The 27996-nt window shown below is 38.5% G+C and overlaps 1 protein-coding gene across 1 annotated transcript; it reads right to left on the bottom strand.

Annotated features, from left to right (window-relative positions):
• Window position 1: 1 nt before the first annotated feature.
• Window positions 2-27996, bottom strand: LOC110041316 (uncharacterized). The gene is made up of 13 exons (XM_089276698.1): window positions 27504-27996; window positions 26131-26185; window positions 22494-22664; window positions 21552-21851; window positions 20366-20550; window positions 15218-15640; window positions 14176-14230; window positions 13709-13879; window positions 12522-12802; window positions 5270-5467; window positions 4500-4530; window positions 2521-2823; window positions 2-1820 (listed from the first exon to the last, which is right to left on the bottom strand). The coding sequence occupies exons 1-13, from the start codon at window positions 27819-27821 to the stop codon at window positions 1510-1512; spliced, it is 2802 nt and encodes a 933-aa protein (XP_089132824.1). The 5' UTR covers window positions 27822-27996; the 3' UTR covers window positions 2-1509.

Raw genomic sequence — 27996 nt, 5'->3', positions numbered from 1 at the left:
ACATTGTCAAAGGGCCGATTTAAATTATCGCAGTGAGCTTTTGCCTTTTACCATAGAAGCTGATATCAATGCAGCTGGTTATAGCCGTAAATTAACAAATGACTCCTAAAAAGCTTAAAGTAATTGCTCTCAATTATCGTTGTATAATATTTGAAAAATACTATTTTCTGCTATTTAACTTTTCTCTTAAAGTTTTTCATGTTCTTTACCTTACTATCGAACATTATTATTTAAAAAGAAGGAAAAAAAAGAGAATATATTTTCATTGGGAGTAGACTCCATTGAATTTTCTCCCAGTTCGGTGATGTGTAAAATAAATTGCCAAATGCCACTTTTTAATTTTTCTATCACAGCTGCTAAGGACCTTAATCTCAAAATTAACATTTTAAACTCAACTCGGTTATAGCTGTCAGTGAGTCACAAATTGTTCGCTAAATTAATTCTACAAACACAAACTTAACTGGGGTAAAAAATTATGGCAACAGCACATTAGTTAAATGTAAATGTACAAGGATCTATCAGCAAATGAGCCTGTGAAACAAGGCTTCACCCATCGATACATTTCACTAGGAGCTTATCACCTCAGGTAATAAGTTACTTATTTCGTTGGGAACTACTCTCATTAATGGTATTTATTATTCGTTGAAAACAATCTACTTTATTTGCAATGATGGTTATGAATAAGCAAGGAAAGATATATAGATATGGAAGATATTTTTAAGAACTCAGTTCAGCTCACTCAGCATGTGTTGAATGTAATTCAGGTGAGCAAAAACTTGCCTTTGTAGCCTGATTCTTAGTATGAAGCTCACGTTAGCTGGAGCTTGCTTTTAAAAGAAAATACTTAAAATGCATACTTTGTTCACTTTGCATATCTGACTTTATATTGGACGACCTGCGATCTGACAAATGTCCTTCAATGTTTATTGCTAGGTGTTAATCAGTATCAAAAAATCTAAAGACGTCAGCAAAGAACAGTTTGAACGTTATAGCGGTCTCAGAAGCGAAAAGGTTAAAGTGTATTTATAATCTTGATTCATTAATAAAAACTATGGTTTGTACCTAAGACTATCTTTTTGTAACTAAATTAAATAGTACGTTTTACCGGCGGCCCTTGCTTACAAGCAGGAGTGGGTCACAAATACTCCATTTATACAGTATTGTGGAAAAGTAATTTAAGGGAAGATCGCCGAATTTCGTGCATTGTTGTCCCCAAACGTCTCCGATACTTCAGCAAAGTTAAATAAGTAAATTATCAAGCGGCAGTAGTTTAACCAAAGGTAATCGAGTAAGAAGTGGGAGTCGCCGGTTATGAACGCACTTTTAAAATCCATCTCCCGTCAATGGATTTCTGTCCAATCTCTTTCCCGTCCAAAGTGCCTATATTTGGCTTAGAACTGCAGTCTATTTACAAGTGCAAACTAAATTTTACTGTCTTGGTTTCAAGCTAAGAGAATGAAATATCATCGTCCCTTCGAAGAATCCAACCCCAAAAGTCAGACAGTGTGTTCATGATACAGTTTGATCTTTATCTGTGGCCACAAAAATCGGCTCGCTGGCTGGTCCATATCCCTTACTGGTGGAAGCCATAACTGTGATGGTGTAGTTGGTGTTGTGTTCCAAGCCTTCTATCTCCAAGTATTGGGTAGGGGCTTGGACCTCCTTACTTTTTGTTTCGTCGCTTGTTGTTGATGTGTAATCCACTCTGTAACTCTGAATGCTTCCTTGGCATTTACTTTTTGGCACTTCAGCCCACATGATCAGTATACTTGATGACGTCCTGTTGACTGCTGTGACATCTTGAGGAGCCGCATCAGGCTCTGGAATGTGTCATAAGTATCGGTTTTAATACAAAACGCCATTCGATAACAATATGGAAATGTTATAAACATGCATTACTAAGGTTAACAAAGTAGATTAAAAAACAGCCCTGATCAGTATACTTGTTGACGTCTTGTTGACTGCTGTGATATCTTGAGGAGCCGCGTCAGGCTCTGGAGTGTGTCATAAGCATCGTTTTTAATATCAAACGCCATTCGATAACAATACGGAAGAGTTATAAACATGCATGACTAAGGTTAACAAAGTAGAAAAGCAAATGCATGGCGCCGTGGTGCATGGGGCCATGGTACATGGAGGCATATACCGTAAAATTCCATAGGGGGGAGGGGATGTGTGGCTTATAACCAGAACTTTACGATATATACGCAGCGGTGTGTGTAGGTAGGTACCTTATTATGTGTACAGTAACTTATACTTGCAAACTAAGAATTTGCGTAATCTAAGCTACTAGTCGTTCAAAACTTTATCTCAATCCTCTTCACGGACACTTTGAAAAAGTCAAGAAGCGGCCGCCACTTTGTCAACAACCGCACACGCGCTAGGCTACTGACTCTCCACAACGGAATATTGAGTGAGTAGCGCAGCCAAATTAGAGAACAGTATTCATGATAGAGCGCTAGCAGATTTTTACTAAAACGCGATAGATTATGTTTTTTACTTCCTAAATAAAACACTCACTGTCTTCATCTGTCTTCACAAAGAGATTCACACTACGAGGTCCATCTCCACATTCATTGAAGGCAGACACTGTAATATTGAAATTTCTGCTCTTTCTGAGTCCTGTTAGGTTGACGTAAACCATTGCAACGCTAACCTCTTCGGTGAATTGCCTGTCATCGATTTTGCTTTGTAATGTCAAATTCACTTTGTACCCCAGAATGTTACCGCTTCTTTGATTGGATGGAACAGCATCCCACCTTAGGAAGATGCTGGTGGAAGTCTTACTGACCGCTGTCACATTTTGAGGAGCGACGGAGGGCACTGAAAAAAAGATTTATTTAGCTTTTGCATGTTAACTCCAGATTGTGATAATGTATAACGGGAGATTCGAAAGCTCGAAAAATTACTGATTCCACGGTATTAGGACAAAATTTGTCATTAATGATAAGACAATAAAATCATCGTCAGCAAGAGAAAGTCCTGTTTGGCTAACTGAAAACTACAGTCCTAGGGCTAGATTCACGATGCGCTGCATGGCCAGTGTATGGGTAACATGTACCGTGAGGGATTTGTAGCTACTTTTGCCATTTCGCTACGTTTTGGCAACATGTAGGCTAGTTTGATCGCTGTATGGTTTGTAATTTGGCAAGGAGCAGTGGTCCAGGTCAATGACTTGGGCACATTCCAGTCGATGGAAAATTCCGGCTAGAGTTTCCGGAAATTTCCAGCGACGAATGGACAGTGTTTTCCGGGTATTTCAGAAAAAGAGATATAAATTAATTTTTGGAAGTTTTTCCTGGAATTTCCGTTCCATTTGTCTTTCCGACTGGAATTCCGGCGTTTTCGGAAATTCAACAATTTACGGATGTTCTGAAAACTTTCCCAGGAAATTTTCGTAGCATTTTGTCCCCGTTTCGAAATTTTTAATTGAATGAGAAAGCGCCCATGATAAGGATATTAGGACAGTATACATAGATTACTTCACAGAAAGTGCGACGTACGGATTTTTATTCACGAGTTGCAAAACTTTGGAAAACGAACGAATGGGCGCAGCGAACGAGTGAGTTTTCCAAAGTTTTTCGACGAGTGAATAAAAATCTGTGCAAAGCACTTTCTATGTTGTGATTTGTTTTATTGTATATATAACAAGAATTAAACATATCCGTTGAATCAGTTTTAGTTTTCCCGATACCGTAAGTTTATATGCAGAACAGCAACAAATTCAAAACTGATCTAAATGATCGATCGTAATAAAAAAACAAATCTGCTTTCCCGTCCAGCAACAGGCGGACAAAGAGCCTACACAAGCTTAAATGTAATACGGGATTTACAATATGTAAATACATATTGTGAAATCTTTTCGCTTGTCCCTAATCACTCTCAGATTCAATCATGTAATAGCGGCGCTTCGCGCTGTGCAAAGACAAATTCGGACTCTGTTGACTCACACTGTTTAAATTTGAATGTTCCTCCTTGAATGTTGTTGGCTTTCTGATGTTAAATTTATTTCCCCGGTTTCTTAAATGGCTATTGATTCTCAAACTGAAGTTCTAGCGCTCAAGATGTTGGATATATTCCGCTGCTGTTTTTCCGAAAGTGAACTAAAACGGGAAGCCGAAGCCATGTTCTCGAAACACAAACTTCAAGCGGGCGCTGATTTCAAGACCGCGCTTCTCGGAAGCCATTTGAGTGCTTAACTCTGATTGGCTAAGTGATTCTACTCTGGACGGTGATTGGTTATATTTTCACATGGGAAGAACGCTATACGCGAAGCTGACTGGACGTATCGCTTTTTTCACATGTGCAAATAGAGCACATATAGAATTCTATTTGCAAGGTTTCGCTACATGTTTCTCATTGGCTTATTTGATTATGGCTATGCTCGAATTCAGAAGCCTTTTAACAATACTTAGCATTTATCTAAACTTAGGAGAGCGCTGGAAAACTGGCCCTTGTATTTTATTGCTTTTATAACTGGTAGAAAACGAGATACTGACCTGATTTATCCAAGCAGCGGATTCTTTCATTCTGTAACGTTCATTAAATAAATAAAAAAAGAGAAAGAGAAAAGAAAAGAAAGCAATTTCATTTGATTTAATATTTGTTCATTGGCTTTTCATCAATTAAGACCCGGAATATTGCTAAAAACATAGTTACCTTTGGTAACGTTAACTACCGTCTGGAATAATTTTACTTCGAAATTATTTATGTTAAAATAATTTTATTTTGAATTATGTCGTTGGTCTATTACGGTAATTGCAAAACACACGTAACATTCAATTTTTAAAAGGGGATGTGTTTACATTGAATGTCAATTTATGCAAATCATTTTTCGTAGAGACACACATGTCCACTGTGTTATTCTCAAGAACTGGAGTAAGGACGATGTTTTCTATTTCTTATCTAAGATATATTAACATCACTAGCCAAAACACCCCGGAAAAATGGCCAATTTAAAACTACGTACGATACAGTGGCTATTTAAATAGTGGAAATCCATGCGGAGTTATCAAAAGGAATAAGCCGATCATAAAAGAAAAACACTTTTTATTCTAACGATTTTATCGCTTGTTTTAAGTTATGTGCTTTTCAACATAGATATAAATTGGGTTTTTAGAATGGTGCATATGATACTAGTCATTTTTATAAAATAGGCCGAATGCATATGAGGATATAAAACATCTGAGGAAACTAAAAAAACACCAGAACATAAAATTGCACAAGCTAAAAATCAGCTCCAAGCCAACTTTACTGACACAGTACTCACTTTGCTTTGTCTTATCTGCTGAAATACAAATCCCAGTGAGTAGATAAGGGACTTATTTCTGTCGCATAAGTCTTCAACTCCACGGTCATTCAATTCACACAGACCATTGGCGCCTGCTGATCTCTCGTAGTTGTACGAGATGCATCTTGGTTCATCATGACAGGCCTGAAGACAGCGGAACCAGTCTGTGGCGTATAACTGTTGAAAAACATGGCCGACCAAAACATGGTTGTTTTCTGTGACCGGCTGAAATGCCACAATGTTTTGTCGCATTGAAATTAAAAGAAGTCCGGTGAGATAAATGAGGTTCTCAAACATCGTCAACCCTATGCAAAAGGACTCTATTATCGCAGTAAGCTTTTGCCTTTTTCAGATGACAAGCAGCTGCCTTCAGATGGTAATTAACAACTGATTCCTTTGGTGCTCGTGGCAATTAATCAGTACTGCCATTGTTTACCCGACTTTTTGAAGAACGCCCGCTTCGATTCCGTCATTTAACTTTTTCCTTAAAATGTGTCATGTTTCTTACTTTATTTCGAATTTTCTCGTTGTATTTTGAGAAAAAGATTTTATGAGACGGATAAAAGTATACTTCAAGCTTCTGGCAAAACAGTTACATTGAAATTATTTATTTTAATATTAGCAGCTATATTTGAATATTAATTGGCACCTCTCTTTTGCTTTATATGACAGCTGCTAGGGGCTTTCAAAACCAAATTATTCAACGTTATTTATCACAGTGTGACATATGTGCTTTGAGCTCAGGTTAAACAGGTTATGGGTGTCAGCGAGCCAAAGATAGTCCACTGAATTAGCCTGAAATTAATCAGCAAGTGCCTAGAGTTGCGCAAATAACTTGTAATTCCAATGTCAAAGGATGTACAATAAATTTGCTCTTAAACTGAGACTTCATCATGCATTTCACTTGAGGCACAATAAGAAGAGACTGAATATTTGGAGTTCATTGTCTTAATACTTTCAAAATTACAATCTGTAGAAGTTGGCGGGGGACAGTAATAACTCCCCCTGGTTTGAATACTTGTAGGGTTCACGACACTTACTTATTCAGTTCAAACAGCCTTCTTAATGTATAATGCTAGCGAAAAGCTGAGTGCACTTGATCAGGTAACTAAATTCAAATTTATACAATCTTAAAATAGATAATTTGGCATGCATGATTACTTATTGGTGAAGGCGCGGCAGAGAAAATGGTGTCGGTGGAGAGCCGAAATCCATTCTTATTACAAGGGGCTGATACACAGTATAAGGGCCGATTCACAGTATAAGGCCACTCGAGAAATTAATTTAAAATGCATAGAGCAGTTTTCAATTGAGTGTCGAAAGTAATTAGACAATTACTTTGGTTTTGGTTTTGGCTTTACTACGGTTTGAGATTGGCTGAGTAGTCTAATTGGTAAATAATTGGTTTGGTTTTGGTTTTACGACACTCAACTGAAAACCGCTCTAAGAGTTGATGTCTAGCTTTATATTAGGTGACAAACCTTTTAATTTACAGCCGGAAGATCTTTTCTTGAAGCTACTTTTTCTCATTCGAGAAACTTTTTTCAAAGTTTCCGCACAAAATTTTTGTCATCAATTTACGTGATATCATTGGCTTAGAAAATCTCCTATTTTCTATCAGCCAATCATAATCCAGAATTACAACATGTAATTTGCACTGGTGTTACACTTTTTGCACTGGCGTTACAATTAAACTGCACTGCTCACAGCCAATCAGAATCGAGTAATTTTTCCATATATATTATTATAAGAGAAAAACGTTGCTTATCGTTTGGTTGATAAAGAAGACTTCCTTGCCGTATCTTAGATCTAGACGTGGCAATAGGGATCGCTATGATAGTCACATGAACCTCCAGTCGGTAATTTTTTGAATTCCTTTCCGGGAGGACAGGCTACAAGACGAAAATCATCACCACTGTCGCACTGGTAGTAGCGAAAACAACTGTTTGAATCTTTTACTTGTACTTTTGACAATACGTACCCAAAGAGATCTTTAGATACTAGAAAGCTGTCATCGTAATCCTCCTCCTCCTCCTCCTCCTCCTCCTCCTCCTCATCATCATCATCATCAGCATCATCATTATTTGCCATACCATAAATATAAGGCATACAATAACATACAATAACACAAAAACTTTTGATACCTCCAAAAACCCACCAGGACATCTTTTGCTCTTAAAATGGAATAGAAGGGAAATCAATCAAATCGTCTAGAGTCAAATAGATAATTTTATTTAAACACGGTAAAATTTCCACTGCCTATATACAATACTAAGCGTTAGATAGAGGTAAACTTTAAAAAAAGGCTTGAGTCTATTTTGTTTAAATTAGTTAAAAGAATTTGCTTAGGGTCTTAAGAAAGAAGTATTACAAACAACTTTATGAGGGACAGTAACCTCTTGGAGGCGTTCAGGGACGAAGTGACGCAAAAATTATTTTGCTTAAAATTGAAGTAAAACTGACCTTTACCAGAACAATATCAAAAAGTTTAAAGCGCAGATTCACTATGCTTCAAAGACAGTCAGTTTTCTTGTTATAAATATACAAAGAAAATCTTACTGTGGTAGCTTGTGGTCACAAAAATGCGAGAACTAGGTGGTCCATTTCTAACTTGATTAGAAGCCATCACTGTGATGCTGTAATTTGTATTCCTCGTAAGATTTGTGAGGTTGGCAAACCGTGATAAAGCAATGATAGATTGCTCTTCTACGATAAATTGAGGTGTCAGAGGATGGTAACTAACGTTGTAATTCACGATAACACCATTTTGATCACGTGTTGGAACGTCATTCCACGTGACGCCGATACTGTCCATGGTTTTGTTAACTGCTCGAACAAATAGTGGAGGAGCACTGGGTCCTAAAATAAAATACCATTCTTCTATATCTCAAATCTTATTAATTTAAATTGATTGTGATTTATTCCCTCTGCTTTTAACCTCTTTCTGATATTTGTAATGTTTTGTTTGAAGGCACATAGAAGTAAAGTTTCGTACTATTCAAATCAAAATGTCCAGATGTTGTTGTTTATAGTGTTCAATGCGCTTAGCTACACCTACAATCGTGGACAAAAGTCCTTGGGACACTTATGTAATTTAACGAATTGCATGTGTTTTACTACTGAAGCTTGAAAAAAGCGCTGCTTTCCCTTTAAAAACGCGTTACTGTTCTCCCTCCCCACCCAATTCAATGGTGCAAATCAGAAGAAATTGCAGGTAGTAGTTTTCAACATTATATGTTGGTTGGGGGGACGAGGTTAGGCAGGTGAAGTTGTATTCGCGTCTAGCGTGTGCGCAAAAGCACCAAAAAGTGAAAATTTGTCCCAAGACTTTTGTCCATGTTTGTAGCTAGTTTACAGGCATGCCACTTAAACTGAAAGAAACAATATCAACGAAACATGATAGGCTTAAAAATCCCTACTGGCGGAAGGCAGATCAGCTGGCTATTGTATTCACAAGCATGACCGAGATGTTTAACTAGGGTCAACCGAGCAACAACTCCAGCGTAATAGTCAGCACGGAACTTGAACATATCATGTCCGGCGCCTTAGCCTGTCGGCCACGCTGCCTCTCGTAACTCAAGAACGTTGCACCAGGATATCGTCACGCTTAAACTGCTGAGCACGCGATTTTGAGTTCAATCCAGTAGACTAGATGACAACAGAGCCACAAATAAATCTGAACCTGAATACTGAGCATGAGAATGACTTCGAGAAAATAACAAATGTTTTATTCTTCCCTGGAAACCTCTCAAACTCATTAATTAATGATTCTTCAAGTTAAAACAAAGAAAATCACAACCGCAAAGCAGGTCTCTGTATATATACGAAAAAAAAAATGAGAATATATTTATTATGGAAGTAGATTTAGAATGGAAGCAGATACCATTAAATTTTCTCCCAATTCAGTTATGTCTAAATTAAATTAGGTAATGTTACTTGCTAAGTTTTCTGCCGCAGCTGCTAAGGATTTTAATCTTAAATTCAATGTTAGACTGAGGATCCATCGTTTATAGTGTCAGTGAGTCACAAATTGTCCACCAAATTAATTCAATTTATCTATAGATCTATAAACACGAAATGGGGTGCAAAATTATGGCAACAGCACATTACTCAAACGAATCTGTCAAAGGATCTGTCATCAAATGAGCCTGTGATTGAAGGCCTTACATGCATTTTACCAGAAGCTTATCACCTTAGGTGATAAGTGTCTAATTTCATTTCGGGAGGTCTGCGTTCATTAAAAGATATTATTATTCGTTGCAAACAACCTACTCTGTTTACAGTGATGATTATGGATAACTGAGTAGGTTACATGTATACAGATTATACAGATATGTAAGATACTTTTAAGAATTCAGTTCAGTTTACTCAGCAGCTGTTTAATTTAATCCAGATGAGTAAATCTCTTCTTTGTAGCATGATTCTTAGTATGAAGCTTATGTTAACTAAAGCCCGCTTAAGAAAATAATTTGAAATGCAAATTATGGATATCTGACAGTATTCTAGAAGACTTCTTATCCGACAAAATGTCTTCCAAAATGTCTTTCTTAAATTAATATCACAAAATCTAAGGATCTAAGTAGAGAACTATCTAAACACTATAGCAATCTAAGATTTGTAAACTCGACTCATTATTATGAACTAACTAAATTAAGAACTCAGTTCATATCGCTCAGCAGCTGTTGAATTTAACCCACATGAGCAAAACTTACCTCTGTAGCTTGATTCTTAGCATGAAGCTTATGCTAACTGGAGCCCGCTTAAGAAAATAATTTGAAATGCAAATTAGTGGATGCCTGACAGTACACCAGAAGATCCCCCATCCGACAAAATGTCTTTCAGTTCTTATTGCCAAACGTTAAATTAATATCACAAAATCCAAGGATCTAAGTGGAGAACTATCTAAACAGCGAAGATTTGTAAACTTGATTCGTTAAACAGGATCATTTGTAACTGAATTAAATACGTTGATAAAGGTTTTCGAGTACCACGAATTTTCTTTCAAGCAGGATCGTGTAGTTGAGACTCGATTTATAAAAACGCAACGGTTCTTGTTTATTGGAATATTTTGCAAATACTGCCATCGTTCAAGCCGCTGTGAAAAGATCTCGGCGAGTTATCGTCAGTTTTAGATGATTCAGTATATTTTGTCTTCCTTTAGGGTCGATTAAGTTGGGAAGGAATTCACCAAATTTTGATATGTCAATGTGTGTCCATCATCTTTTACGTTGCCAAAGCAACCGCAAATTTCATGTAGATCTGGCCGAAAATCAACTTTTTTTGACATAATTCTCTATCTTTTTTTCAGTTTTCTTGATCAAATTGCAGAAATTCGTGAATGTCTACTTTCCATAAGCATTCTGGCTTGATTTCGTATTAATTTCCTTTATTTCTTGACGTTTTAAGAAAATAGTGAAATCCAAGATGGCTGGTCAAATGACGCTTTTTCGTGCCAAGAACTATGAACTGAACAGGAATGTGTTGATTCTCGTTATTTCGCCTTTGGAAAGTAGCTTTGAGAGACCAGCTGCAGGAGATGGAATCACTGCGCTATCCTTCCGCCGATTGCTCCAATTTCCTAGTGTTATTCACTGGTGCGCATTTAAAATACTGGCTATCTTCCACCGCCTCACAGTTCGTAGCCGAAGCAGTTATGGCATTGCCTGAAGTTACAGCCGTCTTAATAACACAGGATAATTCTGCAGCGTTTCTGATTTTGCGGCAACAACTTCTACAAATACGTTTAGACAATCTGCATTGAATTAAAGGGAATCCAATGGAAGAACAACAGTCGACCAATTAACACAGTATCTGGACTTTGTAACTAACATTTCGGAATCGAAGATTCTCTCCGCTTTTGTATCAATTGAAACTCGATAACACAGAACCTGCAGAAATTCTTCCAACCGTATTCCTTCTTCTAACTCCCTATTTTCGAACTCTTCTTGAGAGAGTAGAAAACATTTCCAAGCTAAAATAACCGCAAATGGTTGTTATGTTGTTATGATGAGATTTTCTCATCGGGAAATAATCTCAGTTGACTAGACCCCGACAGGAAGTCAGTGACGACAAGCGCGCGCTAGTTTCCGATTGGCAGACCACTTGACAGTAACTGACAGTTGGTGAGATCGGACTACATCGAAAGTGGTGGACGTAATGCGAAAAGCCTGGTTCTTGTAGCAGGCGTTCCTTCCCCTTCTTCCTCGCTTTTTTGCCTCCCTTGCTCTTCCCCGTTTACGCCTACAATGCAGGCTATCCGCGTACGCAAATGAAAACTTTCGGTGGTGTTAACCCTTTAATTTCAGTCCCAAGTTCAAACTATTATTTCCTCTTACTGACTGCAATCAGTTATTTTAATGTCACTTGTGAGAATTCGGTAGTGCATCAAGACAATATCACTTAGTTGATGATTTTCTTTCTTCTCGCCTCCTGATTATGTTGGTATTGAAAAAAGAAAAGAGCTTTTGATCACTACTTTAAGAGACCTTTCCAGTGTTTGATAGTGCTCGAGTTATAACGATCATCTTTAAGGGAGAACATCGCTCCTAATATTATCTCTATACATTTAATTTACAGAGCCTAGCTTGACATTAATGGTGTGGTTACTTATACATGGCAGTAAGGTTCGCTAGGATGATCACAGTTATTATAACTGCCGGTCACTGAAGGTTTAAATTCTGTTCCTGCGGAACAGTTTCCATGTTGAACAGCTTTGCCATCATTGTAACACCGATAGTAACGAAAACAACTGTTTGGGTCTTTAAGCCAGAGATTACCACTTTCCAGGGGACACTGGAAGACACCTACAAAAGATACAAAGATACAAATGGGCAGCTTTTAAGTTGTAACTGGTTGGAACATTATCAAGATATATCGTAGCTGTTATACAGAAAACCAGGCTTCGAAAACTTGAAGCCTCCACTAAAACTTAACCAAGATTACAATAAATACAGAAACTCAAAGTTCTCAACATGCAAATAAAGGGATATGAAGTCACCCTTTCTTTGACGCTCGAATATCGTCATTTCAGGGTGCTTTGGATAGGGCCACTTGGTTGGTTTTACATTTATTGAAGTAGATTAACCAGCACCACGAAGATTAGTTTTACCTTGACAACAAGACTATCTTTCTCTAGGTGGTCATTTCTTATAAATAAATATATAGATATGTCTTCTCGGACATATTTAATTATAAAACAGAATGCATACTTACTTCCATCACTCGTCGCTACAACAATAGGATCACTGGCAGGTCCATCTCCTTTGTCATTAGAGGCCAGCACAGTGATGGTGTAGTTTGTGTTCTTTGTGAGATGTGTCAGCTTTGCAAAACGTGTTGAAGGACTTGATACATCTTTCTGTTGTTGTCCTGAAGACGTGCCTGAATGGTACCTAATGATATAACCCATGATATCGCCATTTCGGAGACTTTTTGGCACCTCATCCCACTTGACGCCGATGCTGTACATAGTTCTGGTAACTGCTCTAACAAACTTAGGAGGGGCACTGGGTCCTGTCGGAAATTAACATCACAACGAAGCTCCGGCGGCCCGCAGGCCACCAAGCGGAGCCCCATACTTATATAGGAAAGAAAAGGAAACCTATGAATTGATTTTTCCATGGTTATCATGGCTAGCGTTATTGCTCGTGGGCGCTTGCGCACGATGACGACGGCGGAGTTGCCCAAGATAGCGCTGGCCGTACTCCAGCTAACAGGTTGACAGAGACATGCAACCTCGGTTTATAGCGTCCTTCTTTTATATTAGAGATTCATGTTCTGGCCAATTGACACCTGTCCAAACAAGGTATCTGTTGACCAGTGTCACGTGACTATATCGCAGGCTCAAGTTTTGAGCTCATCGAGGTCGCGTGAGTTTTTTTTTTGAAGTTGACTGCTTACTAAGTGCTGGTTTTCGATTGGATCGCCGGTTCATGTCAGATTAACTTGTTGTAAACAGGGCAGGATTGTTCGGAAGCCGCTTAACGCTAACCCAGGATTAAAAGTTAACCGAATAATAAATTTTTCTTTGTATACAAATGTTTTTCACTGCTTTTGTTTTGTGTATTTTGAGATTATTCACACTCAAAACAGAAGGCCAAACAATATACAGAAAACGTCACCACAAAGTTACAAAACTCAGATCAAAATTCTCGCTTATCCTGGGTTAGCTTCATCGGGCTCTGAACAGCCCGGCCCAGGAGTTTTTGAATTACAGACAACAATTTGGTAATATAGTTTGCATCTAATTGTATATATTTCTGAATTAAGCAAAACCTTACATAAGATTAAGTTAAGATCCACTGACCTTTACTTCTGAATTTTCCCTTTTTCATCGACATTTATCTATCACATTCATTTATCTGTCACATCACCTTGTTCTAAAGCTTATGGTAAACTCAGTTTTCACGGAAACCTTACCGTCACAAGAATGAACATTGCATTCTCCAGTCTCTTGCGTGTTTCCTTCACAGGATGCTGTGGAACAAGTACGAGTCCTTTTCCTGATACCTCCTCCACAAGTCACAGAGCACTCGTCCCAGGCCCCGTAATGTGACCAACTGCCTTGAACTGGTCCTTGGGTATTCCCTACTAAGTAATTCCAGCAAATTTAAATTATTTAAATTTGAATAAGTGAAGTCTTAATTTCCGCCAGATTCAACAGACGTGACTCTTTACAGTCAAATCCTGTATGAAAGCATTTAGATTAGTACAATTTAAAATTTACACAAGGCGCCGATGATCAAGAAAAAGTGGTGAAGAATTCAAAATGACCTTGAAGAAGAAATCGATTCCCTGCAAAGTTCTCAAATAAATCGATATTTTTCAATTGCTGGATTTTTATGGGAGTATAAATAGACATCAGAATGAATTGATAAAAATTTTACCTGATAATTGCTGCGTCTTGGATTTGTTTTCAGCCCAAGTACAGATGGTCTTGTCCTACATTAAGTTGAGCGGAATGATAAAAAGTTCTTAATACTACAACTGCTTCTCAGCAATCGTTTTAAAATGAACAACTGTTCAGCCAGTATTATACAATATAACAGAATTAAGCTAGAATCTGCCACAAGGGTAAGGTCCACATGTAAATGTTAAATTCTCAGGTATCAGCATAATTTTTCTCAGAGTACTCAGTAACAAACACTCCTTATTTTTACATATGTATATCACAATGTTCATATATTTTCCAATGCAAGCCTCCTGGGAGCGGGGAAAAAATGCAAAATAAGAGAGATCACCAAATGAGTTTTTTATTATTCCACTAAACAGCAAGTTCCGGCAGAGAAAAACAAAGGCTCGACGTGGCCACCTGAATGCCCATTCGTCACTCATCTATCAAAGCCTTAACAACGAACAACCAATACAGGTGTTTTCACTCCAGTTATCGATAAAATATGTTTCATTTTTTCTCAGAATATCCTGTTAAAACATAATTTTAACAAGTCATGATTTTGAAAATATTCAGATTGCAGGGTAAGATTCCACGGAGTGATATGAAGTGCACAGGATAAATCTGCATTTCGCGCTTGACCACGTTTCTCAGCTAAGAAAATTTTGGCTAGTTGTCAGGTATCAGTTGAACTTCATTAAACCTCCCGTTTTATCACAGAATCAGCCCTCGTTTAATAATCTCCTGCCATTTACAAACTTCAGTATTTTTGACACCTTATACCGACAAATACGTAAAAGTTGAATAGTAAGTGGACCAAATTATAGAGTAACAGTGTTTCAAAAAGTCCGTCTTGTTGGACTAGAACTACTGTGTCTGAAGAAGAGCAATAAAACTGTCCAAAATGTCGCGTTTTAAGAGCACTTCAACCTCAGATAAGTCCAGTGTCGAACAAGATTTACTTTAGATAAATATTGTAACTGGTAACATTTGTTCTTAACGAAAACAGCTGTAACGGATTAGAACTGCAAACGTACCTTGCTTTCTCTCATCTGCTGAAAAACAAAACCCTTCGCGTAAATAAGAGAGCTGTGTCTGTCGCAAACTTCACAGTCATTCAATTCACACAGACCGTTGGCGCTTGCTGATCTGTTGTAGTTGTAGGAGATGCATCTTGGTTCATCATGACAGGCCTGAATACAGTTGAACCAGTCACTGGCAAATAACTGTTGAAAAACATGGCCGACCAAGACATGATTGTTTTCCGAGATCGGTTGAAATGCCAGTATATTTGGTTGTTTTAAAAATTGTAGGAGTAAACCAAGATAAATGAATTTCTTAAACATTTTCAAGCACGTGCAAGGAATACTTGCAATATCGTACAATGTTTTTCTTTTTTTGGAAATGAACACAACTGATACGACCGACAATTCTGAGTGATGGATGAGAAGATGGATTTGCTACGAATTTGCTCTTTATATATTAGTCCAGTGTTGACTTAAGCAACCTAATAAGACAAGTTAATAGGTCGGCGCTGACTCTGTTTGACTTTTATTTTGGAGAATGCATCCACCTGCCTTCTGCTTTGGTGATAATCACTTTAACAATCCTTGCTTGACACAACTAGTCCTACTTTTTAGTGAGGAAAAATACATTTACATAAGAAAATTATTTAGTGAATTTATTCGCAAGCAAACGGACGCTGCTTGAAGGCCTCTTTTTAAATTAAGACATGAACTGGCATAGTTCAGTACTGCTAAAATGCAGGTAGTATATTAACGTCGATGGACAAAAGCAAAGAAAAATATAGACGATAAAATCACTTACCGAAACAGTGGAGTTTGCTTGAAAGTTAGAAATTTTTAACGTACGCTTGTTTACAATCTTCCCCTTAGCAGAAGGTAATACGAATCTTAGGGCTACATGAAAGTAGAGACAATTGTTTTGAAGCAACCATTTCACCATACATAAGAAAGCTTAGCAAAATGATTCCTATAATTCCATCTTCATTGATATCGTGCTTCCGACACGTATTGACGGTTTCTTTAAGGAGATATCTTTCGCTGATATTCTCAATTTGGAGCTCACAACACCGGGCTCAAATATGAATTCTCGGGCACGAACATTAATTTTTAGCAAGTGAACAACAACAGAGGCAACTATAGAAGAAGTCTGATTTCAAGACATTACAGGTGTACTTTGAAGTAGCTTGGACCGGGGCCTTGTTCTCCATTTTGTCCATTTTGTCCATTTTTTCCAGAAGAACAACACAGATTAGATATCTCTTATCACTTATCGCTTATCGCTCTTCTGGAATCCCCAAGATAAAAGGAAACTAAAAAAAAAAAAAAAAAAAAAAAAAAAAAAGATGGGGACGAGGGGGAAGGGGGGGGGGGGGGTTCGTCAGGGTCGAAACTGACAAAATCAACTACTCCACCAAGTGCGTGGCCCTGAACAGAAAATTGTCTTTTAATGGACAAATCAAGTTAGATGAACGCATACTAAAACCAGGAGCAAAACACCTTAACAGCAACGCATCACTGACCACGAACAGCTAACAACTGAAAGACCGACCCCTGTTTGAAGAAAATGATACCGCTATCTAATATTCAGAGTATATTTGACTAACTGGGGAGTTGATAGGAAAATTGATGCAAAGGAGGCTAAAAGTACTGTTAAAGAAGTTGAAAACTGCTCATGGCATTAGTAATTTGGTTAGGAATTGATGCATTATTATCGCTTAAAAATACGTCTTAACCTTTGTTGATTTTAACTTTTTCCCACATAGTCCTAAATTGTAGAAAAAAAAGATTTGCATCATCAAATAAATCGCGGCACTTACCGGTCGTTGGGGTCGGCTGATGAGAAGTTGCTGCATGGTTGAGAAGGAGCCTGGAAAGCATCGGGAAGAGGAGGAGGAGGAGGTACCTGCCGTTATGCAAACCGGAGATATAACCAAAACAGTGAACTGGAAATCTTATTTTATGAAAGTTCACCGGCTAATTTTGAAATTTCTGAATTGCTTTTTTGCTGCAAAGTTGCAGTACGTTCAAGTACGTTCAAGTGTAATATTATATACAGACGATAATAAAGGTCTTAACTACTGCGAAACTAACATGACAAATGTAAGTAATGTTCAGTAAACAGTGATGTGAAGACGACGTCAGCAAGGAAGGTCTACCTCCGAGAGATTTTATCCAAATGGCTTCCGGCAAGCCTTTAAACTACCACTCTGGGTTATGGCTGCTTTTGAGCTATATTATTTTGAGCAAGAAATGCTCCAAACTCTGAAATGATAGCAAGATAGTGATATAGATAATCGTTCGGAAAAAATAGATTTTGCTGACCTTGTGAAGGATGCCAAATCAGTTGCAGGTTTTTCTCCTTCCCGCCAATTTCGAGTCGGACGGAATGACGTCACATAAACGCAGCCTGGCCGCCTAGAGAGTTTTAAAATGGTGGCCTCCGAAGTTGCTTCTTTCGGGACAAATTTTTTCAGGATATATAGCGGACACTTCAGAGGCTGAAACTTCGGTGAGTGGAAAAGCTGAATGTTTACTTGCTATAGGCGAAGAAAGACAAAAAAGTAAGCTTTTTGGAGTGACCTTCTCCTTTAAGCAGTTGTGAAATTAAAGCCTGAAAAAAATTCAGGCCTGAACGGGATTCCAACCCATGACCCCTGCAGTGATACGGGTGCAGTGCTCTACCAATCGAGCTATCAAGCCAACTGGGAGCTGGTCACTTTGTGAGTTCGTAATACACTCTACTTTCATATATTCACCACAGGGGACCTGAGCGCTTTATGAGCAGTAAAGATAAATGAACTGTTGTTTACTTTTTGAGTCGTTTAGAAGGGATTTGAATGAAGCGAAGGCGGTTTCCATTTCCGCATATTATCTCGTCTGCCGCTTTGTAATGAATGAGTTGCCAATAATCGGATACCCGTGATTGCGCGAAGAACTCTGAGATCGTCAGGGGGCAAACATTGCTAGTCGCTAGAAGGAAATGTGTGGCGAAAAGTTGTTTCGAGGTACAAGAAAACGATTTTTGAGAGAGATCAACGCTTTTTAACCGTCGTTTTTATCGCGAATGGATTTGGGTAATGTTGATATGTGGAGTATGTAAGTTTTTGTTTGAATAACCGTGAAATATGCGACAAAATCTACCGATAAACACCGTTGCTTGCGTGAGGTTTATTGTGAAATTTACATCGCGTAATGGTCTGAAAATATTACAAAATCAATTAGGTATAAATCGAGAGGAAATAACCCAGTAAAGCCTTTTAAGTTGTGTACAGGCTACTTTTGGCGTACTTGAAAGCTCAGTCATACAAATAATACTGGAAATAAGCCCGGTGGAGATCATTGTACTGTCTGGGGTTGATTTAATGACAAATGAGTCCGCGCGACTCATGCTGTGTGGCTACTGTGTTGCTCAAAGACTTTGTTTTGCTTTTACAAGCACGTATTTCAGTGATTTTCCTTTTCTATAACAGATCTGGGGTGGCTCCTTGAATATATCGCTGAGCATTTGTCTTTAAAAGTGCCATTTGTGCGTAATTATGCTTTCCAAAGTTTGGTATTGACGGTTGAGTGAAATTGCCCGACACAAACGGCAGGTATATTTTGCAGGTTGCAGGTTGCAGGTTGCAGGTTAAAATTTTAAAATTATGACTGGAAAACCGCTGGCACTTAAAAGAAACCTACCGGTAGCAGACTTATTGCGACTGTTAGATGACGCTGTTTACAATCGCTCAGTAAGGAGGCTTCCACTTAAGTGCCAAACCGGCTGATCGAAGCGATGGGAGGAAGGTATATTCCTATGATTTTAAGCCTGCAATGAATTATTGTTTTTAAAAAAACATCTGAAATATCAACTGAAATATCTGCTGAATTTGGTTTCTTTCCTGTGAGTACCAAAATGAAAGCACACTGGGCTTGTTCTCGTATATTCCGTCGGTTAAAATCTTATATTATTTCATTTCTTTATTTATTGCTTTATTTGCTTCATTTGTGATGGCAATCTTCTGTTGTTGAGGGAAGACCCGAGCCAAATCTGGAATCGATGGAAACATCTGTGGAGCGGCCATCCAGATGGCTTTGAAGAGTTTTCACTGGTCTAAGCGTGTCGATCGATAAGTACTTATAGTGAATCGGATGGAGCGCGGATCGATCGTGTTTTCACTATCTGAAAGAGGCGAACTACTTTATGTAAGAACCCCTGACGAGTATATAGGTTCTTAATTATTTTTAGTGCAGCGGTTTTCCAGTTATAATTAAATTTCAACCTGCAACCTGCAACCTGCCACCTGCAAAATATACCTGCCGCGACGCAAAAGGTAATAGCTCCTTCTGCAATTGTCGATTCCTGTTTTAGAGCTTCTTTTCTGTCTTTGTATTTAACTTCTCGGAGGGTCTTTTCCACCATTTGTTCTGGGTAGCCTCTCGAGATCAGGCGTGTATTGAAATTTTCAATATCCTCTTCAATGTATTTCAGAATCAACCTCACTCAAGCAAAATGGAGTTTATCGGTAAATTTTATCACTTATTTCACGGTTGTTCAAACAAAAAATTACATTTTCTACGTATCAAAAATTGCCAAAATCCATTCGCGATAAAACAACGGCGAAAAAGCGTTGATCTCTCCCCAAAACCATGTTTTTGGGCGTCGAAACAACTTTCGCCATACATTTTCTTCTAGCGACTTGCAATGTTTGTCCCCTGACGATCCCAGAATTCTTTGCGCAAACACGGGTATCCGATTGCTGGCAACTCATTCATTATGACGCTCCGATTACGTCTCAAGTTTCGAGTAACGTCGTTAACCATTAACTCTCATAGGGGGAGAAATTCTCAGGTTTCATAACGGCCGTGTGTCAAAGGAGAAAAGAGACGAAAGACTATAATTTTTTTTAAATCTATGTTTAAAGCAAAACTGTAAACTTTTTGGATTTTAACTAATTTTAATGAATTTTAAACTTGTACATTTTCTGTACATTTAGTTAGCTATTTTAATGATTAGGCTGTTTTTAAATTAAGTAATTAATTAATTATATTTTTTTTAGGGCCCCCTGAAAACCGCCGTGGCTAGGTGGGTTCCCTCGTTAAATATAATTATTATTACTATTATTATTACTAATATTATTATTACTAATATTATTATTGTTATTATTATTATTATTATTACTTTAAATGGCAGTAGGGTTTTGTAAGATAACCACAACGACCGCCGAGCACTGAATGTTTAAATTCTGTGCCTGCGGGGCAGTTTCCATGAACAACAGATTGGCTATTGTTACACCGATAGTAACGAAAACAACTGTTCGGGTCGAGCCAGAAATCACCATTTCCCAAGGGACACTGGAAGGCACCTAGAAAAGATACAAAGATACAAAAGTTCAGCGTGTAAGTTGTAGCTGGTTAAAGACTCCTTATGGAAGCTGCCACGCTAAAATCCCCGGTTTCGGGCGAATCGATTTACCGTACCTTAATCCATCATTCTACTGGAAGGCGCAGTGACTTCATGGTTAGTGCGTTCGTTTCCGGATCGAGCGGTCCGGGTTCGAGCCCTGGCCGGGGACATTGTGTTGTGTTCTTGGGCAAGACACTTTACTCTCACAGTGCCTCTCTCCACCCAGGTGTATAAATGGGTACCGGCGAATTTAATGCTGGGGGTAACCCTGCGATGGACTAGCATCCCATCCAGGGGGGAGTAGAAATACTCCCAGTCGCTCATGCCACAGAAACCGGGATAAGCTCCGGCCTGGTGGGCCACTTGGCTCGTATGCAGACTTTCTTCCTCATCCATCACTCTAAGTTATTGTTATTTTAACACTTACATTTTAGCGCTTGTATTTACATATTTTATCGTTGGACATTCTCACGCCCTAATTTGTACTTATCTATGCATATTTCATTCGCGTTTTCTACAACTTGAAAATGATCTCAGAGAGATCGAAACGTCGTTTTTTATCGCTAGTTTTTATTCTGAAATATACTCTTATTGATGATAAAAATGAGCAAATCAGCGCGCGAGAATTGCACAGTTATTGTAAAATTACATAAGGAACTCGCGATTCTAGGCATACGGATAAACGTAACGGATATAAGGAAGTCAGGCTTTCTTTGACGATCCAAACGTTGTATTAGAACGCCTTGTATAATTCCTCTCAACTTGGTCTTTCAAACGGTCGGTTTTTAACAAGTGTATTGGCCAGTCAGTTTCAGCGCAATCATTAAGACTTGTTGCACCCGGAAAACAAAATCACCTTTCTCAAGGTGCGTATTTCTTGTAATCCCGTCAATTATTTCAGCTGTGCTACTTTTCTTCTCGGATATACTTTTAAAATTACAAAACAGGAGGAATACTTACTTCCATCACTTGTCGCTACAACAATAGGATCACTGGCAGGTCCAGGTCCCTCGTTGTTAGAGGCCAGAACTGTAATGGTGTAGCTTGTATTCTTTGAAAGATGAATGAGGTTTGCAAAACGTGTGGGAGCATGTAAAACCATTTTTTGGTGTGGTTCTGAAGACGTGTCGGAATGGTAACTGATGGTATAACTCGTGATACCGCCATTTCGATGGTCCTGTGGCACTTCATCCCACTTGACACCGATGCTGTGCATAGTTCTGTTAACTGCTCTAAGAGAGTTAGGAGGGGCACTGGGTCCTGTGGGAAGTAAACATAATATTTAACCGGCCGCGCCATTGGAAGGTACACTGTTTTTCGTATTACTGATAATCATTCTTTAAAACTTTGTATTAACCAACCAAAACCATGTAGGGCCGCATAAATTGCAACAAATCTTAAACGCCAGTTAACAATGGTTCTTTTGAAAAGAAAGTTCCGCTCGAACTTATCGGCTACCAAGCGTTCTTTTTTTTGACGAAGCCCGTTCGACGAACTGAAAAGAACGCCTGATCGCAGGTTACACTTGAATCAGTATAAAGTGATGATATTTGAAAGGAAAACTTCTGACTTCCATTAATTAGTCATTGTAAACGGAAATTAAGCGATAATTCTGTTCGTATTACTTTGAGTTTACACCACATTAGCGGCTGTTTGCTACGATTTAAAATTGTTAGGAGACTCTCCGATGTTTTACGCAACAGACGAAATCTGTAGAAGTCTGTTTTTTTGTCGTTTGCACCCACTTGCATATATTCCTGAATTACGCAAAACTTACAGAAGGTTAAGTTAAGATCAACCTTTACTGAATTTTTCCTTTTTCGTTAACACACTTATTCAATTGTCTATCACAACACCTTGTTCTCACGTTTATGGTAAACTCAGTTTTCACGGGAACCCTACCGTCACAAGAATGAACATTGCATTCTCCAGTCTCTTCCGTGTTTCCTTCACAGGATGCCGTGGAACAAGTACGAGTCCTCATCCTGATACCTCCTCCACAAGTCGCAGAGCACTCGCCCCAGGTCCCATAATGTGACCTACTGCCTTGAACTGGTTCTTGGGTATTTCCTGCTAAGCAATTCCAACAAATTTAAAATCAGTAAATACTAAAATTGTTCGTATACCGTAAAATTCCACGTTAAAGCTCCCTGATTATAAGCCCTCCCGGATATAAGCCCTTCTATTTGCTAACAAAGATATTATTCCGGATATAAGCCCCCCCGGCTATGAGCCCATCTTATGTATAAGCGGGTTCCTATTGCGTTTTATAAATACAAATCTAATAGCTCTAAATGTAATCGTATGTTAGCTTTAATTCTCAGATATGTTTTATATCGTCGTTCCGAAACATTCTTCTATTTCGCTTATATTTTCCCCCCGGATAGAAGCCCCCCTCCCCCCGCTTATAAGCCCACCCAAAACCCCTTATGAAGTTATATAAACCCAGGGCTTTAATGTGGGATTTTACGGTACCGCTTAATTAGATATCATGAAACCCCTATATCAAATTAAAGCTTTTAGGATTTTTAGAGATGACTATCAAACTATACCAAGAATTCTGACATAAAATGAATTGTTGAATATTTCATGACCGAATTAACCACGTGAATTTTGAAGGCTACAAGTCAAAGCGAATTTTGGTAATATCAGGAGCCATAATCGGGGACGGAGACCGTAAGCGCGCGCCATTTCTAGTATTGGGGTTGTCCCCATGATATGGGACAATAATTCTATTTTTAGAACAAATTGCGCCATCGCCTGCGGCACACGCGCGTACATGCTGCGAGGATTTTTGCGGATGTCGCGCGGGGGAAATGGCGTCCGAAATTCCCGAAATTTTTCATGTTTTTGGCCCACAACTCAACGCGTTTACGTCTGTTGGAATTTTGCTTAAGTATTTTCGTCGTAAGCTGCTCCAGTCTGAGTGAAGTAAGACAGTGTCGAATTTAGGTATGTTCCGCTGTAAGCTTATATATATCGCTGACCAAGTTGTGTTCCGACGGATGCTTCTTTTACATGAGCTGTACATTACTCCACTTTAAATTTCACATATGTTGAAGGTTAACAGCTTTTCCATTACACAGCAAAAACCTAGCTGGATATATTTAGATATAGCAGAGCTTCAGGATTTCATAGTTTCCTAGCTCCTCTTGCCACACGCTTCCGAGGAATTTGTCAGTCTATCGCGACCGAAAAGTAAAACAAAATAATTGCTAGTTTGAGTTTCGCTTGAATTGTCAGCAACGCTTGATGTTTCATCAAGGCCCAATAACTTTACGTCCGTAGATACTGCTCAGTTTTATTCGTGTAAAAATCCAGTAAATTCTCTGTTTGTCGATGAATGAGAGCACCCGCCGATGCGTGTTTTGTACAGTCAGTAAACATGACAAATTGTACTTCCGCCACACTTTCGTGTGAAAGCGTACATCGAACTCAAACAATAACTCTATAGTTTTTAAATATGTTTGAGATTGATAAATGTTTGAGAACATATTAAAAGCTAAGCTGAAAATATGTGAATAAAGCAGAAACAATCAGCAAAGTTACGATGACGCTTTCTTTAATCAACTTGGAATAACGATTTCGATTTTGATAAGTTAATAAAGATGGTGAATTTTAAGCTCGGTAATGAAATGTGAAGGTGAATTAATCAACATGACACGAGCGTGGGACAAAGAAAAATTCTGAGTCCCCGACAGGAATCGAACCCATGACCTCCCGAACACCGGGCGGGCGCTCTATCCACTGAGCTACGAGAGCTCATGGAGAGCAAGGTCATTTAACTGAGTTCATATATGATAGGTGTCCTGCATACTGCTAGGATCAACGCTATCGAATTCATCGTGAGTAGTGATAAGTTAATAAAGATGGTGAATTTTAAGCTCGGTAATGAAATGTGAAGGTGAATTAATCAACATGACACGAGCGATGAATTCGATAGCGTTGATCCTAGCAGTATGCAGGACACCTATCATATATGAACTCAGTTAAATGAACCTGCTCTCCATGAGTTCTCGTAGCTCAGTGGATAGAGCGCCCGCCCGGTATTCGGGAGGTCATGGGTTCAATTCCTGTCGGGGACTCAGAATTTTTCTTTGTCCCGCGCTCGTGTCATGTTTGATTTCGATTTTGTTGATCGAGTTACCAAAACTCCTTGTCTATTTTCATTTTCGTAGTGTAAAACTTCACTACGCTTATGTTGAAGAAACACATATGATGTTAGTAGCCTTTTTTGCGTTCGTGAAATTTGTTACAGCATCTCAGCACAAAAGATAACAAAAGAAATCTTTGTCAAGATTTGTTGACAATTGAAAACACCGACTCGGACTTGAAAGTGCACGAGCTGCACTATGCAAATGAGCAGCTTTTTATTTAAATATTTCTCATTATATCAGTATTAGGTATTTTTATAGGTATTTTAAAGCTGACGAATTTTGTACCGTGGATAAATAAAGATTATCTATCTATCTAGCTAATTGTACGCGTCAGACTTTCCTTTCAATAACTTTTGCAAACTCACCAAACAAGCAGAAACAATAAGAAACCATCAAAACAGGTTTTTGTTATGATGAACCATTGTCTGAGAAACTCACAAATTAACTCGATACCAGAGTAGAGAGTTTTCTTGCTATATTCTTAAGTCAGAACAAACGCAAAAACATACGCGTAAGCATACAGCTAGCGTGAGCAGATCTTATTATTCATTCCCAGCGCGAGATTGAAGTCTTGTTTTCGACCCTGAAAAACCCACCTTTTCCGTTAGCTCAGAGCATAAAACTACATATGAGCGCCCTGGTTCGTATTCTCTAACTCTCACCATTTGATCACGCAACGTGACAACATCCACGCGAGAGCCCCCGACATGTGCGTGAATCCGCGCGGATATATGACGTCAGGATAGCGCAATTTGTTCTAAAAATAGAAAAATTGTCCCATATCATAGGTGCGCGCGAATCCTGAGACTTACGGTCTCCGTCCCCGATTATGGCTCCTGGTAATATGTCGTAATATGTGGAAAAGTAATTTTGCTACACATGGCGCGCCATATTTTGCCATATTCAATTTCAGGGAAAAGCTACATAACATTTTCGAAATAGGATTAAAAAAAATGTGTGGAGTGATCGTACAAAAATCGCTCTCCGAGAAAAAATACTTCGAAACAAGAAATTCGACACCTTGTTGTTGTTGATATGTTTAACTAACCACTGTCCAAATTTGAGGGCAAACGAACAGTAAACAGTTTCAGTTTATTTGATACTCATCTTGCGTTGGTTGAGAGTCTACCTTATCACCAAATGAAGAGTATCTACAATTTTGTAGATCCCGAGTGTCGGAGGGGGGAGTTGACCTACTCTGTATGGTACTGGCGGGAATGTTTGTCCTGCCCTTTAGGTTATAATACCGCTTATAGTAGTTATATATTATACAACCTCTTATATTACGACTGAATTAAACTGAATTATGAGCCGCGGATCAACCGGATGAGATTGTTATGGGAGCATAAATAGGCATTAGAGTGAATTGAGAAAACTTTTACCTGATAACTGCTTCGTAGACGATATTTTTTCAGCCAAAGTACAGATCGTCTTGTCCTATACAGTTGAATCAGTTTGTATATTAGTCTTGATATAATTCATTTGTATTATTTTTTATTGTAATCCACTATTAGCATCTAAATTCTATACGTAACTCAGTCGCATGACTGTTAGGTGTGTATTTTTTAATAAACAATTTATCTATATAACATCGAGCGTAGTGAAAAAAAAAAAATTGTTTTCAGTACTACATCTGATACCCAGCAATATTGATAAGATCAAACAATTTTAAGGCCAGCATTGTACAATGAAACGGAAGTTAAGCTCGAATGCCACGAGATCGAGTGAGGGTAAAGTTCTCATACTTGTAAATTTTCAATTATCAGGCATCCGCACAATTTTTCTCAGAGTACTCGGTAATAAATAGCCCTTATTTCTACGGAAGGCGCGGTGGCCTCATGGTTAGTGCGCTCGTTCCCGGAGCGAGCGGTCCAGGTTCGAGCCCTAGCCGGGGACACTGTGTTGTGTTCTTGGGCAAGACACGTAACTCTCACAGTGCCCCTCTCCACCCAGGACTATAAATGGGTACCGGCAATTTGTTGGGGAAACCTAACAAATTGCGGGAGAATGACCTGCGATGAACTACCATCTCGTCCAGGGGCAGTAAAAATACTCCTAGCCGCTTCATGCCACAGAAACCGGGATAAGCTCCTGCAGCTATGAGCCATTCGGCTTCTAGGCTTCACTTTTTGCTTTTAATTTCTACGAACAATAAGCGCGACATATGTATGCCACAATGTTCATGGTATTTTCTTGAACCAGCGTGGCCACCCAAATGCCCATTCGTCAATCATCCATCAAAGCCTTAACAACGAACAATCAACACAGGTGTATTCACTCCAGTTACCGATAAAGTGTGTTTCGTTTTTTACTCAGAATATATTGTAAAAACATAATTTTAACAAGTCATGGTTTTGAGAATTTCAGTTTGCAGGGCATTAGATTTCACGACGTTATATGACTTCAAGAGTAAAAAATTGGCATTTTTCGCATCACGTCATTTCCCAGTTGACAGTTGCAAAATTTTCACCAGTTGTCAGGTATCAGTTGCATCTCATTGAGTCCTCCGTTTTATAACAGAATTCCTCGTTTAATATTTCATATTTACAACTCCAATTTGTCACACGGGAAATACGTGAAATTGGAGTTGAATAATAAGTTGGATAAAACATACAGTACCTTAAGATATAACTTGAATCTACGAAATACGAATTTTTAAGGAGAGGTTATTTTAATCTTTTATCAAGAAAAAATTATAACTACTAGCAATTTTACTTAACTATACAGCTGTAACGGATTAACACAGCTCAGGTACCTTGCTTTCCCTTATCTGCTGAAAAACAAAACCCTTCGAGTATATAAGGAAGCTGTGTCTGTCGCACAAGCTTTCAACTCCACAGTCATTCAGTTCACACAGACCATTGGTGCCTGCTGATCTCTCGTAGTTGTACGAGATGCATCTTGGTTCATCATGACAGGCCTGAATACAGTTGAACCAGTCTCTGCCGAATAACTGTTGAAAAACATGGTCGACCAAAACATGGTTGGGTTCCGTGATCGGTTGAAATGCCAGTATATTTGGTTCTTTTGAAAATTGTAGAAGTAAACCAAGATAAACGAAGCCCTTGAACATTATCAAGCACCGTGCAAAGAATACGTGTGATATCCTACGATGTTTTTCTCTTTTTGGAAATGAACACAGCTGACACGGTAATTGTGAGTAATGGACGAAAAAATGGATTTGCTACGAATTAGCTCTTTATATATTTGTCCAGTGTTGACTTTGGCAACTCACTAAAACGCAATTT

This window comes from Orbicella faveolata, unplaced genomic scaffold (genome assembly GCF_042242905.1).
Source record: "Orbicella faveolata isolate gen_17 unplaced genomic scaffold, um_ofav_v1 contig_46, whole genome shotgun sequence".
Classification (NCBI taxonomy): Eukaryota; Metazoa; Cnidaria; class Anthozoa; order Scleractinia; family Merulinidae; genus Orbicella; species Orbicella faveolata.
The sequence above is the reverse complement of the archived record's forward strand: the minus strand, read 5'-3'. Positions and strand labels throughout refer to the sequence as shown.